The sequence below is a fragment of the Pogoniulus pusillus genome, chromosome 7, assembly GCF_015220805.1.
Source record: "Pogoniulus pusillus isolate bPogPus1 chromosome 7, bPogPus1.pri, whole genome shotgun sequence".
Taxonomy (NCBI): Eukaryota; Metazoa; Chordata; class Aves; order Piciformes; family Lybiidae; genus Pogoniulus; species Pogoniulus pusillus.
Window position 1 is genome coordinate 25063957 of NC_087270.1, and position 15961 is coordinate 25079917.

The 15961-nt window shown below is 46.6% G+C and overlaps 1 protein-coding gene across 2 annotated transcripts in view; it reads left to right on the forward strand.

The window, feature by feature from the left end:
* GPCPD1 (glycerophosphocholine phosphodiesterase 1) overlaps window positions 1-15961 on the forward strand; it is a 56678-nt gene that overhangs the window by 1870 nt on the left and 38847 nt on the right. For both annotated transcript variants that reach the window (XM_064146241.1, XM_064146242.1), the window contains exons 2-4: window positions 8738-8820; window positions 12857-12941; window positions 14052-14136. In XM_064146241.1, the coding sequence (XP_064002311.1) occupies window positions 8775-8820; window positions 12857-12941; window positions 14052-14136 (216 nt within the window). In that variant the 5' untranslated portion in view covers window positions 8738-8774. The remainder of the gene's footprint in view (window positions 1-8737; window positions 8821-12856; window positions 12942-14051; window positions 14137-15961) is intronic.

A 15961-nucleotide genomic window follows, 5' to 3' on the forward strand; every position in this document is an offset into this window, starting at 1 on the left:
TTTCTTGCTGTATCCTATTGTGATGGTGTTTTAGAAGTAGAAGTTGGACTTTGCTGCTTTCCAAACGTCAGCAAAAGCCTGTTAGTGACATTCCTGCCTTTGGATCAGAATGTCACGTCCACGTCTTCCATGCAAGTTTGTTTTCTGTCCAGTGGTACTACTGCAATGCAGTATATGGGAGCTGCTGACTTTGTGACTGCCCTTCCTCAGGCAGACAAGGTGCAGGGGGTGGAAAGGAGAGGTCAGGAAGAACCTTCTGGTTGCTTGGGTGAAAAAGAAGCTGTTGATTCTAAAAATTCTTGTCCTGTTAAGAGTGGTTGTCCTGACAAGGATAATCCTTTGACCTAAAATTCTAAAATCTGAGTGTTGTCAGCTGTTGTTACTTAATTTTACACAGTCAGAGATTGCATCGGGTTGGAAGGGACCCTCAAAGGTCATCTTATCCAACACCCCTGCATTCAGCAGGAGCACCTCCAACTACATCAGGCCTCCAACTAGATTTTTACATATCTAATTTGTTACTTTCAGATGTACTTTGTAAGATTTCTGATACCTCGTTAGAATCAACCACAAGAAACAAACTGTTCCTCACAAGTTTTGTTGGATTTGAATAGATCTATGAATCTATGAATTTAATAGTATGGTTTGAGTTGGAAGGGCCCTGAAAGATCATCCAGCTCCCACTGTGGGCAGGGACATCTCCCACTAGCCCATGTTGTTCAAGGCCTCATCCAACCTGGCCTTCAGGCAGGAGGCATCCACAGCCTCCCTGAGCAGCTTGTTCCAGTGTCTCACCACTCGTGTGTCCAGAATTTCTTCCTAATCTGCAGTCCAAATCTGTCCTCCTCAAGCTTCAATCCTTTCCCCTTCACCCTGTCACTCCTAGCCCTTGTCCCTCCCTAGTCCCTCCCCAGCTTTCCTGTACCCCCCTTCAGGTACTGGAACGTTGTTCTAAGGTCTCCCTGGAGCCTTCTGTTCTCCGGGATGAATAAGAAGGGTATAGTTTGAAGTAGTGTTAGTTGATTTTTGCACTTGAGTAGCCTAATGCTTGAGTAATTGTTTCAAAACTCTGCCTTAACACAGGAGTTTGGTGTGGTTAGGCTGAGATCCCTGCTTTGTGCAGTGCAGCAGCAAATTTGACACTGGCAGATGTCCTATTGCTGCTTATAGTACAGCTTTCAAAAAGGTACTACAGGAGCTCCGGTAGAGCATGACAGTGTTCAAATGTAGGAGGGTGCCAGGCGTGGTGGTGCCTTGCACCAGACCTGCTTCTGCCAGCTCCAACTGCCAAATGATTTGGCTGGGACTGTGGTACCTTTCCCCTGCTTCAGGCTGAATATCTCTATGGTGTTGATAGGTCTCATGAGTGTCAACTTTTAAGGTGACGAATGTTTGCTTAAAATCAGACAAAAATACTGTAGCCTTCTAACCCTTGCCCTTTTGATCTTTGCATGCAAAACAAGAGTGGTATTTGAAAATCATTGAGCAGGTGTTTACTACTTGCAGTAGCTGCAGTGTGCTCCACGATGAAATGTGTGCTAATGCTGTGAAGCAGCCTGTCTATGCACAGATGGGCTCCACTGAGCTACAGGGAGCTAAGCAAAATCAGACATACAGTGGTTAAAAAGATTCATTTGTGAAGAACCAGATGTTTGCAAGTGCTGAGATGCACTCTGGGAATGTCATGGCACCTAGAAGTCCAGCTGTCTGATTTTTAATTGTTTGGGAAAAAATCCCATTAAATACCTATTAAAAAAAAATCTGTGTGCCTGGAGATCTGAAATCAATCCCACATTAAAAAACATAAATTTGGTGGAACTGTGTTTTACCCTCACTGAAGAATCTGTGTTGTGGATGATCCTTAAACACAATGTCACACAAAAGAGCTGTGGGTTTGTTGTAGTGTTGGATCAGAGATGTCCAGTAGGAGTTCAGTAAATGTGGGCTCAGGGTGTTCTGATGGAAGAGAGATGAAGAAATGTAGCACAGTATGTTTTGGTGGAAGTCCACTGCTTTTTAGCTTTATTATCAACTTGATGTCAAGTACAGATGATGAAGTCCATGGACTTCATGAATTTCAAGAAGGTCAAGGTTTGATACGTGTCATCTGGCTTCTAAGTGCATGAATGTGCCTTTCAGCCACATCACGCTCCATTAAATGCAGGCTGCAGAGGACAGAGGTTGCAAAACTTGGGATTTTCCTTATGTGCTGGAAAAGCAGCATTTGCTTCTCTCTTTGATCCTGATCCACAGAATCGTTTGGATTACAAAGGCCCTTTCAGATCATGCAGTCCAACCACTCTAATAGACTCTACCAAGGCTGGAGCAAAGCCATGGTCCTCAGCACCACAGCTCTGCCTCTTGGAAACACCTCCAGGGATAGGCATTCAACCACCTCTCTGGGCAGCCTCTGCCAGGCTTCAAGAGCCCTTTCAGTCAAGGAATTTCTTCTGATCTCAAAACTAAACCTCCCCTGTGGGAACTTGAGGCCATTTCCTCCCCTCCTGTCACTTGTCCCTAGGGAGCAGAGCCCAACCCTCACCTGGCTCCAGCCTCCTCTCAGGGAGCTGTAGAGTGCAATGAGCTCTGCCCTCAGCCTCCTCTTCTCCATACTAAGCATCCCCATTTTCCTCAGCTGCTCCTCCCCAGCCCTCTTAACTAGACCCTTTCCCAGCTCCCTTGCCCTTCTCTGGACCCTCTCCAGCCCCTCAGTGTCCTTGGAGTCAGGGCTCCAAAACTGAACCCAGCACTCCAGGTGTGGCCTCCCCAGTGCTGAGTCCATGGGGACAGTCCCTGCCCTGCTCCTGTTTGCCTCACCATTGCTGATCAAATCCAGGCTGCTGGTGGCCTTCTTGTCCAGCTGGACACAGCCTGGCTCACCAGCTTCACCCAGCTGTCTGCCAACACCCCCAGGTCTTTCTCTGCTGAACACCTTCCACTCACTCTGCTCTCAGCCTGGAGCCTTCCTGGGGTTGTTGTGCCCCAAGTGCAGGAGACAGCCCTTAGACTTGTTGAATCTCATCCCATTGGCCTCAGCCCATGGATGCAGCCTGTGCAGGTCCCTCTGCCCTCCAGCAGCTCCACACTCCCAGCTCTGTCATCCGCTTACTGACTGAGAGACTCCTGGATCCTCTCTTTCAGGTTCTTGGTAAAGATACAAGTTGCCTCAAGGTAAGCTGATGTGGGAATGCCATTGCTGGGGTTTTGGAGCTGCAGGTAAAGCTCTAGGCTGATCCTGGTCTCTGTTCCATGTTCAGTTACCAGTTCTGATTATTTTCAGGATAAATCTTCCCTGCAGGCCCTGCCAGTTTACAAAGGTAGTGTTTTCCTGAAACTTGGTCCGTTTCTTTCCGCTCTTCTCTCATGAGATGTCAATGGGTACATTTCCTTCTGCTGCTGAGCAGAGCTAACCATTCTGCAGCCCTTGCAGCCAACTCCCAGTTGATAACAGTGAACTTTTGAAAGCTGCATGTCTATAAACCAACAAAAACAGAAACAAAAGGGTTGAGCCCTTCAGGCTTGTGTCTGGAGTAGAAAAAAAAGCCTGTCTCAAACACTGGCCTGAGAGTGTCAGAAGTCAGAGCCTTGCAAACCTCTTTGAATTGCTGTTAAGTCTCACTTGGCTTGAGAAGCAGTGTGGTGGCATCTGGCTTTGTGGATGCTGTGGATTTTTATCAGTCTGTTTGCCAGCTGGGCTGTTACGTTCTGGGGCTGTCCGAGGTTGCTTGGCATGTGTTTATCTATGCCTGAAATACTGAGTAAGAGATACGGGGCCAGGGAACAGCCAACACCTCTTAAAATACACAGGAGAGGCTAAGGAAATGAAGAGGGGGAACTGTAATAATCCACTAAAGCTGAAGGGTCATCAGGGGGTTTTATTTACTACAGGACCTGTGTGCCAGAAGGTTCCAGTTAACTTCAAACTTGGAAATCCTGAGTGAAGTCCACGTTCTGGTGTATTTTGACTAGAACCAAAAACTATCTTGATCTTCCCCATCCATGATGACCTTGCTGCCTCTTTTCGAGCAAGGCTGTGGTAGGGTAATAGTGCTCTGCCAGAAGGGGAGTCTGGAATGCCTTTTCTTCCAAGTGTCTTTGGGGCTTCCCAGCTCTTTCCTGGCATCCTCTGGAAGTGCCATTGTTGAATCAGCAGAGGAGGGCTTGGGTTCTCCATTAGGGAAGTGCATTCAGTCCTGTTGCTCTCGCAGTCCTTCAGATGCCTGTGAGGAGGATTGCACAAGGAAAGCTTTACAGGAAGTAGGAGAACAAAGAATGCATTTGTCGTTTCCTCTTTCCCCTTTGCAGCCTGTAGTGTACCACACTTAACCATCGTTGTTGTTTTTCTTTTGGGTGTATGGAGGCAAGATAGTGGATTTCTGAAATGGTGAGACTCCTTGTCTCTCCTCCTGTCTGAGACCATGAGGAGAGCTTTGTCTGGTGGCAGGGAAACCTGGGCTGCACATGACCCATCCTCCTGGACTGTCTATGTTCCCCCACTGTAGAAGCCTTGCAGTGAGGGTGGGCAGTGGGCAGGGTTGCCTGAGTCAAGCTTTTGAAGGCAGGTCAGCACAGCCCCAGAATTGAGTGGTGCTGCTTTGCAGTTAACATCTCCTTGGGAAGCTTCCAGGGATTGCCGTAGGTGAGGGGCACGTTTGGGGAAGGAAGAGAGTGGGAGAGAGGCTTGAAGTGTGCTGTGGTGGGGATAAGAATATGTTTCTGTTGTGAAAGCAAGAATTCCTAAGCAGAGAAACACTTGGTTGTTACTTATACGTTGGGTTTTTTAGTGAAGTGCAGATACCCCTGTGTGAAACTCTCCCTGGGTGAGCCCTCTTTGGGCTGCGAGGAGATGACAGAGATTCAAGTGTTTGCTTGTACTTAGTTGCAGTCGGTAAGAGCTGCCCAGAGGAGGGAGTGGGCCGAGGGATGAAGGGCAGTTGTTAGCACCACAGGCAGTCGTTCGGGTGCACATAGTTGCAGCAGAAACTTTTGTACCCAAAATGGGTTTAAAAGTGGTTGCCATACAAAGACTTAGAATCATGGAATGGTCTGGGTTGGAAAGCTCATCCAGTCCAACCCCCTGCACTCAGCAGGGATATCCTCTGCTAGAGCAGGTTGCCCACAGCCCTGTCCAGCCTCAGCCTGAATATCTCCAGGCATGGATCCCAACCACATCCCTGGGCAACTTGTTGCAGTGTTGCAGCAGCCTCCTGATGCAGAACTTGTTCCTCACATCCAATTTGAATCTGCTCTGCTCTAGCTTGCAGCCACTGCCCTCGTCCTGTCTCTGCAGGCCTTTGGCAACAGTCCCTCTGCAGCCTTCTTGCAGTTCCCTTCAGCTCCTGGCAGGCTGCCCTTAGGTCTGCCTGGAACCTTCTCTTCTCCAGGCTGAACATCCCCAGCTCCCTCAGTCTGTCCCCACAGCAGAGCTGCTGCAGCCCCCGATCATTTTTCTTGGCCTCCTCTGGACTCCCTCCATCATATTCATTTCCTTCCCATGTTGGGGGCTCCAGAGCTGGATGCAGTACTGCAGATGAGATCTCACCAGAGCAGAGTGAAGTGGCAGAATCCCCTCTCCATCTGCTGGCCGTGCTGCTTTGGATGCAGCCCAGGATGTGATTTGCCTTCTGGGCTGCAAGTGCACACTGTCTATGAACTTGTAGTTCATAAGTCTGTTGGGTTGACTGTGTTAAGGTTTTTTTCAGTCTTTAACGGTTTTAATGTAACTGTTGCAGCTTGTGGCTCTCCTGAGCAGACAGTTCTGACCCTTCCAAGCTGTCAGACTCTTTACACTGTTCCTAACAGTGCATCTTTACAGGGCTGAGGAGCAGAGAAATCTTGTTTTTCCTTGCCAGCTTCTTTGGTGAGGCAGTGCTGGAAATATGAAGGAGGAACGTGGGGTTTGAAGGATCATCTGACACCTGCTGGTCAGATGATTTGGCTGCCGAGGATTTCTTGGCATTTTTCTCTAGGAATTAAATTACTCCTTTTGGGGAGCCAGCAGTGACTGGACAGCTAAATGTAACCATTTCCTCCCCCCTAAATAAAGCATTTTTGTTCGTGTTAAAAGTAGAATATGATAACACAGAGCATAGCCTTGAAGATCTATTTTTAGCTAGCTGTGTGTTTACATAGAGTGTTTTGCTACAGAAGTTAGATAATGGTTGGGCTGGATGATCTTAAAGGGCTTTCCCAGCTGAAGTGAATCTGATTCAATGAAGGGCAGGATTTTGAGCCCCTCTGCAAGTGCATTAGCTGTACTGCAGCTCTGCTGGAAAAGAAAATCATGCCTGTTTTCAGAAGAAGAAAACCTCTAGTTCACATCCCTGAGACACCTCTCTTGGGCAGCCTAAGTAGATCTTCAAGATAAAATGGGTTTTGAGCAGAACTTTCACCACTTGACAAAGCCAGCTTATTAGGGTCTCCTTACACTTAGCATGTTATATGCAAAAGCAATCTTCTCCTGCTAGGTGGTTTAGAGAAAAGCCTACAGGTAGGGACACAGAATTGTCACAAAACTGGCTGAAAGCTTTATAGATTTCCCAGAATTTCAGAGGTTTTTTTTTTCTGAGCACAGATGGGCAGTTAATTGATTCAGGGTAAGACATGCTGAGTTTTATCAAGTCTAATTTTGAGTTGTGTTGCTTTTGGCTTTGGAAATGGCCTTTTATTACAGATTCATGCAATGGTTTGGGTTGGAAGGGACCTTAAAGATCATCTAGTTCTAACCACCCTGCCCATGGGCAGTGATGCCTGCCCCTAGACCAGGTTGCTCCAGACCAGGCAAAAGCCTTGTTGCTTTGAGGAACTGAGTTCAGGCTTCAGCTGCCTCCTAGTCTGCTTTGTAGTCTTGGCAAGGCATTTTTGCCTGTTTATCTCCTGCTTGGCTCCTCTGCCTTTACAGTGAAAGGGAGTGTGTCAAAGCTAGGACAGTTCAGTGAGCACAGCCAGGGCCCTGGACTCTTCAGCATCATTATAAATGTACACTCAGGGTTTATATTCTCTCCTTTGAAGTGAGAATTTTGTGTCATCCTGGAGCAGTTTCACGAGTCCAATTTTAGTTTCAGCAGTGAAACAAGCTGTGCTTCTGTGTCTATAAATAACTACTAAAAATAAATGCTCGAATGTGTCACTGTGAACATGCAGAGCACCTCATGACACACATGTGACAAAGGTCACAAAGGGTGTGCCCTTCCTAGAATTCCTGTTCTAGCTTCAGTAGTTTGGGATTTCGTCATTTACAGAGATGTTACCTGTGAAAGATGACCTGCAGAACTGCAATATGTTGGCCAGGACATCTGTTGCTACCATTTTCTTCCTCTCATTTTACCATTGAAAATCTTTTGTCCCTTAATGTGGACAGAGGGAGATAAGGAGGGAGAAAAGGGAATGTGAAGTAAAGCAGCAGTAATTAGAACAGGCACAGATTAAGAGGGGAAGAGGAGATCCAGAAGAAAAATTGTAGCTGTTTAAATTTCAGACCTTAGCTAACATTTCTGGATGCTTGGGCACAATAAAGGTGGATGGCTGCAGTGGATTGGAAGGGACCCTCAAAGGTCATCCTGTCCAACCCCTTCTGCAGTCAGCAGGCACAGGTAGTTTTTTCCCTGCTTGGTATCTACCTTTTTTACGCTTCTGCTTTGAAGGTGTCTGTTAAAGTGCCCGGTGCTGTTTGAAGGCAAGGGCTGGTGGCAGAGCTAATGAAAGATAGATTGATCTCTAGTGCCATTAGTTCTTCTAGACACTTACCAAAGCTGTCACTAAAGGTCTGCTGAGCAACATTATACTGAAGTGCTTTTGTCTGGGTCAAAAGTAGCAATAAAACCTCCTTCCTTGGTTAAAAACAAAAACCTAACTAAACTCCAACCCATCATAGTGATGTGAAGAAATGGATTAGCTGAGAGCATTGCAAAGTTGATTCTGCATAGAGTCATTATGATTAGTTTGCAGCTTGCATCCCAAGGAATATACTTGGATGGTACTAGTTAATCTGGCAACAACTTGGACTTTGATATGACTTCTGTTTTGAATGCTGCAGAAGGATATTTTACATCGTAAGTGGTACTGTTGTGGTGGGGAGAGTGGAGTTCTGTCAGCTTTTTGCCATTAAGTAATGTCTTGGGGAAGGCTAGAAAAGGGAAGCAGAGGTAATCCTGGCCACAGCAGGTCCCGTCTGCTGTGGTGTTTTGGAAACTGCTTGGTGCTTCTAGTTGTGAAAGGCTGGAAATATTGGTAGGAGAGCAGAGCCTGAGGTGGTGAGCAACTCACTGGAGAGCTGTCATCTCTCATAGCTTCTTCCTTGTTCCTTCAAGGTGGTAGTGCTTGGCTAGGAGACCTCCTCTGTGTGTTTGAAGAGGATGCTGTAGAATTAGCACAGCAAGACAGAAATAAGTGCTTATCAAGGTCATAAAGGCCTTTTACTTTCTAGTGGGCCTCTTAGGGAGCACAATTATCCAAAACAGGTTGTTAACAAAAAAATCAATGGTGAATGCTGCACGATGTCGATAGTTGCATAACACATTGGATTTAGGAGTCTTGATCTTGTGCCTGTGGTGGCAGCAGTGTCTTCTGCAGCTGGGGCTGTTGCTGGCTTGAAAGAATGGTCTGTTCTTCCTGCTCACTCCTCATACTAGCCTGTCAGCAGTGACTTGCTTCCCTGCCAATGGGATTTGCTTCCTCTGCAGCAACAGATGTAATGTCTTGTTCCTGAAATGTAATCCCTTTTTTTCTCCCACTGTAGGAGATTGCAGCTATCCTAAGACAACAGCTCTGCAAATATGACTTCTCAAGTAACTTTTGAAGTAAGAGGGCCATCAGTACCAGGTACCCAAAACACATTTTCTCATCTCTTTGAATGGTTTAACTAGAATAAAACTGAATGGATGAACATTGAAAAGCTTGGCTGGTCTGATTTCCTCGGAGGCAGGAGGAGATGCTGGTTTAAACAGCAGAATAAGTGGATGTAAAGCACAGGAGTTACCAAGCTTCATTTAGGAATTTAAAAATTAGATTTGGTAATTCTGCCTTTTTCTTCAAACATGCTGTAGATTTTGATGCTACCTGAAAAGGTTATCTTTGTTGTAAAACCAACGTTCTGTCTTGAGTGACATCTTACTCTGAGTATCGTCCTTGTGGACCGTGGTAGTCAGACCTGCATGGATGTGCTTGTTCTGGATTTTATTCTGTCTCCTTTTGAAAATTCTCCATAACAAGATGTGATAGGATCACAGGATGTTAGGGATTGCAAAGACCTCTGGAGAGCTTCTAGGCCAACCCCCCTGCCAGAGCAGGACCAGAGAATCCAGCACAGGTCACACAGGAACACATCCAGACAGGGCTGGAAAGGCTCCACAGGAGGAGACTCCACAACCTCTCTGGGCAGCCTGTGCCAGGGCTCTGACACCCTTATGGTCAAGAAGTTCTTCCTCCTGTTGAGGTGGAGCTTCCTGTGCTGCAGTTTCCATCCCTTGTCCTATGCCAGGGCACAAGTGAGCAGAAGCTGTCCCTGTCCCTTCCTTCCTGACCCCCAGCCCTCAGCTATTGATAGACATTGCTCAGGTCCCCTCTCAGCCTTCTCCTCTGCAGACTAAGCAGCCTCAGGGTTCTCAGCCTCTCCTCATCAGGCAGTGCTCCAGGCCCTTCAGCATCCTTGCAGCTCTCCCTTGGACTCTCTCCAGCAGATTCTTGTCCCTGTTGATCTGGGGAGCCCAGAATTGGATGCAGTATTCCAGGTGAGATCTCAGCAGGGCAGAGCAGAGAGGGAGGAGAACCTCCTTCGGTCTGCTGGACACTCTTCTTAATGCCCCTTTTAACTCTACTAGGAGTTACAGACAGAAAATGTGCAGCTTAATTCACTCTTCTGTCTGGAGAAGAAGTGTGTAAAATAAATTCCATAATCTGAATGAGGAACAGAAGGTGTAGAACATCATGTAGAACACTCAGACTTAGCGGTGACAAGTTGTGCTTCTTACTTTGACCTTTGTCTTTAGGAACTTTGAAAGGAAAGTCACCAAAAAAAGTAATTGGTGGTTACATAAAAGATACAGATGAGTGTGGGTGCATGGACAGATTAGCAAAATTCCTGTTACAGACTAATTCCAGATGGCATCAAATGTCTGTCACAGTTTTTGGGGAAAAAAGAAAGATAATTACTTCTTGGAAGGGTTGGCAGCTGCCCCATCTGAGACCTCTGCCATGTTTCTCCCATTTGATTGGGACATGCAGCCCTCAGTAGGGAGAAGTGGTTGTAGAGCAGTCTGGAGAAGACTTCAAAGAGAAAATTGACCTTGGATCAAAGCAAGCAGTAAGGTATCTCTAAAGCACTGAGCTATCTGCAATGGAGCATTGCAAGCCCTGCTGGTTTTGCCTTGTTCAGAGCATTGCTTCATTGTTCTGATGGCACCGTTGCTAGCAAGATTGTTGCAGAGAGAGACAGAATCACAGAGCAGTGGGGGTTGGAAGGGACCTCTGGAGATCATCTAATCCAGCTGCTCTGCTAACTCACACAGAAACACATCCATGTGGGTTTGGAAGACCTCCAGAGGTGGAGACTCCACAACTTCTTTGGACAACATGCTCCAGGGCTGTGCCACCCTTGAAATGAAGTTTTTTCCTTACATTTAGGTGAAACTTCAGGTGTTCCAGTTTGTGCCCACTGCTCCTTGTTCTATCACCTCTTAACCTTCACCCTTTAGATATGAAACAAAGAGTTTGTTTTAAAAAGGCCAGAACACTCTCCTGATAGGCAGCTTCTACTGAGAGGAGTGTCATTGAGATGGCACTTCAGAGATTGGCCAGCGTGTACACTTAAGATATACTGCCTGCTGCTATTTTAAAGAGATACTAATACAATCCAGCCTGCTCTTGGATACCTCCAGCCAGAAGATCTGACTGTGTGGTATTCAGGTGGTTTTCCCTCCCCTGTCAAACCAAGCTATGATGCACAGTACAGAGGTGAAAAGGTGCAGCACCTGACCCAGGCAACTGCATGCAGCAAATTGTAGAGTGATTGTACTGAGCCAGCTGATTGTGGTCTGCGAGGGTGTGCTTGCAGTGAGCATCCAGCGAGCTTGACTTCTTCATTTGAGTTGGAACAACAGATTTGACCAGAAAAGGGACTGCAGTTCCAGATGGTCTCTACAGCTCTGTCAGTGAAGTGCTTTTAGGAACAAATCATCTCAGGCACTTCCTGGCTTGAGTGTAGGCTTTTATTTTGTTTGTCTGCAGCTCCTGGGGCTAGCAACCTCCTGCTTGTCTGTGCTTTTTAGGCTGTTTGGGTCAGTTGTAGAGATCTCTGGTTTCAGACATGCATTACTCACTGCTGTGAGTGTATTTGCACACACATTAAAAAAAATACAGAATATAGGGGGGAAAATGGTTCTCTTTTTACCTGTTACTCTGCTCTGCTGAAAGCCCACCTCCAATCCTGCCTCCAGATCTGCTATCCCCAGCAGAAGAAGGACACAAAGCTGCTAGAATAAGGCCAGAGGAGGCCACAAAAATGATCCAAGGGCTGGAGCAGCTCTGCTGTGAGGACAGGCTGAGGGAAACGGGCTTGTCCAGCCTGGAGAGAGGGCTCCAGGGGGATATTAGAGCTGCCTGACTGTGCCTGAAGGCATCCCACAGGAAGGCTGCAGAGGGATCTTTCCTGAGGGTATCAAGAGGCAGGCCAAGGGGGAATGGTTTGAAGCTGAGGGAGGGCAGGGTTAGACTGGATCTGAGGAAGACGTTCTGCAGTAGGAGGGTGGTGAGACTCTGGGAAACAGGCTGCCCAGAGAGGTTGTGGCTGCCTCCTCCCTGGGGATTTCAAGGCCAGGTTGGATGAGACCTTGCATAACCAAGTCTTGTTGAGAGGTGTCCCTCTCAACAGGAGTGGCAGGGGGGTTGGAGAAGATGATCTCAGAGGTCACTTCCAACCTGAGCTATTCTGTGAATAAGCATATTGCATTTTGCTGCGTTTCCAGTGATTTTTGAACAGTATTTCTGCAGGGCATTTTGGAAGCCATCTCTTAATGGCTAGGATGGGCAGTGAGAGTGCCAATGGCATCCTGGGATGCATCAGTAAGAGTGTGGCCAGTGGAACTAGGAAGGTTCTCCTGCCCCTCTTCTCTGCCCTGGTGAGACCACACTTGGAATACTGTGTCCAGTTTTGGGCTCCCCAGTGCAAGACAGACAGGGAACTGCTGGAGAGAGTCCAGTGGAGAGCCACAAAAATGACTGGAGGACTTGAGCATCTCCCCTATGAGGAGAGTCTGATAGTCCTGGGGCTGTTTAGTCTGGAGAAGAGAAGGCTGAGAGGAGATCTGATCCATGTGTACAAATATCTGAGTGGTAGGTGTCAAGTGGCTGGGGCCAATCTGTCTTTGGTGGTTAGCAGCAATAAGCCAAGGTGCAGCAGCTACAAATTGGTACAGAGAAGGTTTTGCCTCAACAGGAGGAGAAACTTATTTACAGTGAGGGTGCCAGAGCCCTGGAGCAGGCTGCTCAGAGGGGTTGCAGTCTCTTTCTCTGGAGGCTTTCCAACCCCACCTGGATTCATTCCTGTTTGAACTACCCTAGGGGATGATGCCTTGGGAGGGAGGTTGGACTGGATGATCTCTGGAGTTCCCTTCCAACCTCTTAAGTTTCTGTGATTCTGTATTCCCTCCCTCTGTGAGGTCCAGATGAAGTTGAAGTACATGCTTGCGTTTCCCCCCACCCAAAACTGTTTTTTGAGCTGGGAAGAGGGAGGTCGGTTTGGTGGTTCTGTGTATGTATTTAAAGTGTGAAGGTTTGACTGTGTGGGATGCACTGATAATTCTGGGGAGTCTTGTGTACTGATGATTTGGGGGGTTTCTATTTCTTTTGGGGGTTTTCCTAGGAGAGGTCTTTGCCATATGTGGGAGCTGCAGTGCTTTGGGCAGCTGGAATCCGCAAGCTGCCGTGGTCCTGCAAACCGACGATCGGTAAGTTGGGGTTTGGGGGTTTAGCTTGTCCCTTTGCAAGTGCCTCAAGCTACTCATACTGTTAGTAAAGCTCTCCAGTTTTTCTTGGGGTTCATAGAGTTACAAACTGCACTGGGTTATAAGGGAACCCTCTAAAGGTGTCTTGTCCACCCCTCTGCACTCAGCAGGGACACCTCCAGCTAGAGCAGGCTGCACAGGGACACAGCAAGGCTGAGCTTGAATGTCTGCAGGGACAGGGTCTCAAGCACAGCCCTGGGCAGCCTGTGCCAGTGTCTCACCACTCTGCTTGTGCACAGCTTCCTCCTCAGATCCAACCTAACTGCCCTGCTCCACTTTCAAACCATTGCCCCTTGTCCTATCACTCCAAGCCTTTGGATGTGTTGCCCTTGAATGTTTTGAATACTTAGGAGTGCCTCTTAAGAAAATGTTTGAGTATGCTTTACAGAAGAGACTTCTCCCCCTGTAGCTGCTGTATTTTAGTGGTTTAATTGTGGACATTTTGAATAAGAAACTGCTATGGATAATTCTCAGTCTTGTAAACTGTGTAGCACATTATAGGAAGTGTTCAGTTATTTATTTCCTTTTTAACCTTGATGAGTTGTTATTGTGGCTATAAGGGAGAAGACTGTCAGAGAGTTGCATTAATACTCTAAAGTGATTTGTGTGTGTAGATGCATGACAGTACGTGAGAGAAGTTGACATGCAGCAGGGGAATTGTTTCCTTAACGTCATGCTCTGCCTGTTGCTTTTTGTATGGTACCAGAAAACAGGGCTCAAAGGATCCATTTAGAATTCTGCCAGGGACTTGCTGAGTAATCTTGGTCAAGCTCTTGGCTTATTGCATCATGTTTTCCCCAGCTATTAGATGAAGATGAGAATTCTTGCTAGAGCAGAGCACTTCAGACCTGCAGGTTGGAAAGTGCAGTTTCAGTTCTAAGTATTTCTTGGTGCTTCTTACAAGTTCAGTCATCTTGCAAAAAACCTTTAATGCAGCAACAGGCTAAACTTTGTTTGAGAGTATCCCTTAGGACAGAGGTAAAACTGAGGTGGCTGCTAGGCTGTATTTGAAACTGTTTGGTTTTGGTGTGATGTTTGTTTTTCCCCTCACAGTCAGTTATGGAAAGCTACAGTAGAGCTTCCTAGAGGAGTTCCCGTTTGGTATCGCTACTTTAAAGGATACTTCCTAGAACCTAAGGTATGTACAACGTGTTCTAGCTTAAATTGGCTCCTCTTCAGTCCAAAAATTGCCCATCTTGGGAGTAAAAAAAAAAGAATTTTGGAGTTAAACTTTTAGCTTTTTTTAGAAACAAATCTTCAGTTGCAACCTGTGAAATGCTGAAGCACTTGTGGAGGTGCAGACAGTTCACCTGGGGCAATGCATGACCATCTGCTCTTACCTTCATTGTGGTTCAGTTTTTTCTTTCTCTCATGGCAGTTAGGGTTTGAAAAACCCCAGTGCTAGTCAGGTGCCTGATGCTGCTAGAAAGCTTGAACAGTGTGGTGGGGCTCTCATCAGCTCTAGTGGAGTCACAATGACTTCTACACTTAGAATTGGACCTGGACTTCAACAGGGCAAGAATCCCAAGCATGTAAGCAGGTGCTAGCAGGAGAACACTGCTCGGTGTGAGCAGGTGTTGAAATTTACCTGGTCCACTACAGGGCTTAAAAGGAGTGCAGATGTTTCTTGTGAAGCATGAGAAATACTAACCAGCTTTTGTGCTGTGTAGTTAACATGTGCTAATCTCAAAGGTAAACCAAGGAATGGGCTGTCTCAGTCTTTTCTCTAGGTATGTACCCAGGGATTTGCATGACTTGGGAGAAGGAGGGGGAAGCCCAAGGCAGACACAGATGTGTTTTTGCAGGTACTAATGTCAGAGGTGCATGTGAGTTGAGTGTACGTGGCTGGATGCTTGTCTGTAGAGTTCATACTAGGGTAAGGGACCAGGGATGAGGGAACCTTGAAGTGGTCTGGGAGAGCAAGCAGCCACTTAGTTCTTATTAATGACAAGTAACACCTGTAAGAAATAACCCATTTAACACACTTTGCTGTCTGTCCTACTCCATTAATATCCTGTAGCTATTCACCCTGGGCTGGAGTTCTTTACTGAAATCAGCATTATGGAGGCTGTAGCTAAATGTGCAAAAGAGTTAGAGAATCATCTGCTCTGTGCCTTTTAAGGACATTAAATGGCTGTCCAGAGCATGTTAAGTTTTTGTTAGCTGGCCTATCCTTTCTTTCATGGAGGAAACACCTGACAGAGCTGCCAGTTTAGTGAAGGGTGCTGGTTTTCAAAGAAGCATGAAAGACTGCAACTCTGTTTTCATTGCTGCATGTGAAACAGCCTCATCTGAAACTGCTGAGGCAAAGGAAGGGAAGGACAATAAGAGAGATCTTTTCCTGAAGCCAAAAGCAGATCAATTCTTACAGCTCTCACAGGACTCATTCTTTTTTTTCCTTTTGCAAATGCCCACGAGTTTAAAATGTAAGGAAGAGCAGCAGCCTTAGTGCCAGCAGGCTGGCAGCAAACATGCTCCTAGGCCAGGCAGTTGGTGGTGTAACCTGTGCCAAAGCTTATGATGTGTGTTGGTGAGTGTGTTTCTTCAAGTAGGTGCTCTGTATCGTGCACGCTCTTATGTGCCGTGTGCTGCAGAGTCTGCCAAGGTAAGTAGGAATTTTATGGAATACCAGCATTAAGAGCTGCTATGGGTTAAAAAGGAGGGGAAAACAAAATAGAGCCACTCTTCAGAACAAAATGTGAATATGGTCATCAAGGTTTAGTGGTGTCTGGCCTGTCCCTGTGAAGTGCGCAGGACTTGAATGCTTAGAAGTCCTTTGAAGAAAAGATGTGACAATGTTTTCTTCTTCTTCCTGTAAAATTCATTGAAGAACAGTGAGAAAAAGCAAAATCCCTCTGTTCTATCAGGAATATAGTGGAAGTCAGACAGCACGTGGAGAACTTCAGCATTAACACCTCTCAAAAGATGCTTTCAAGCTGAAGTGTTTTTAATGTCTTTATTCA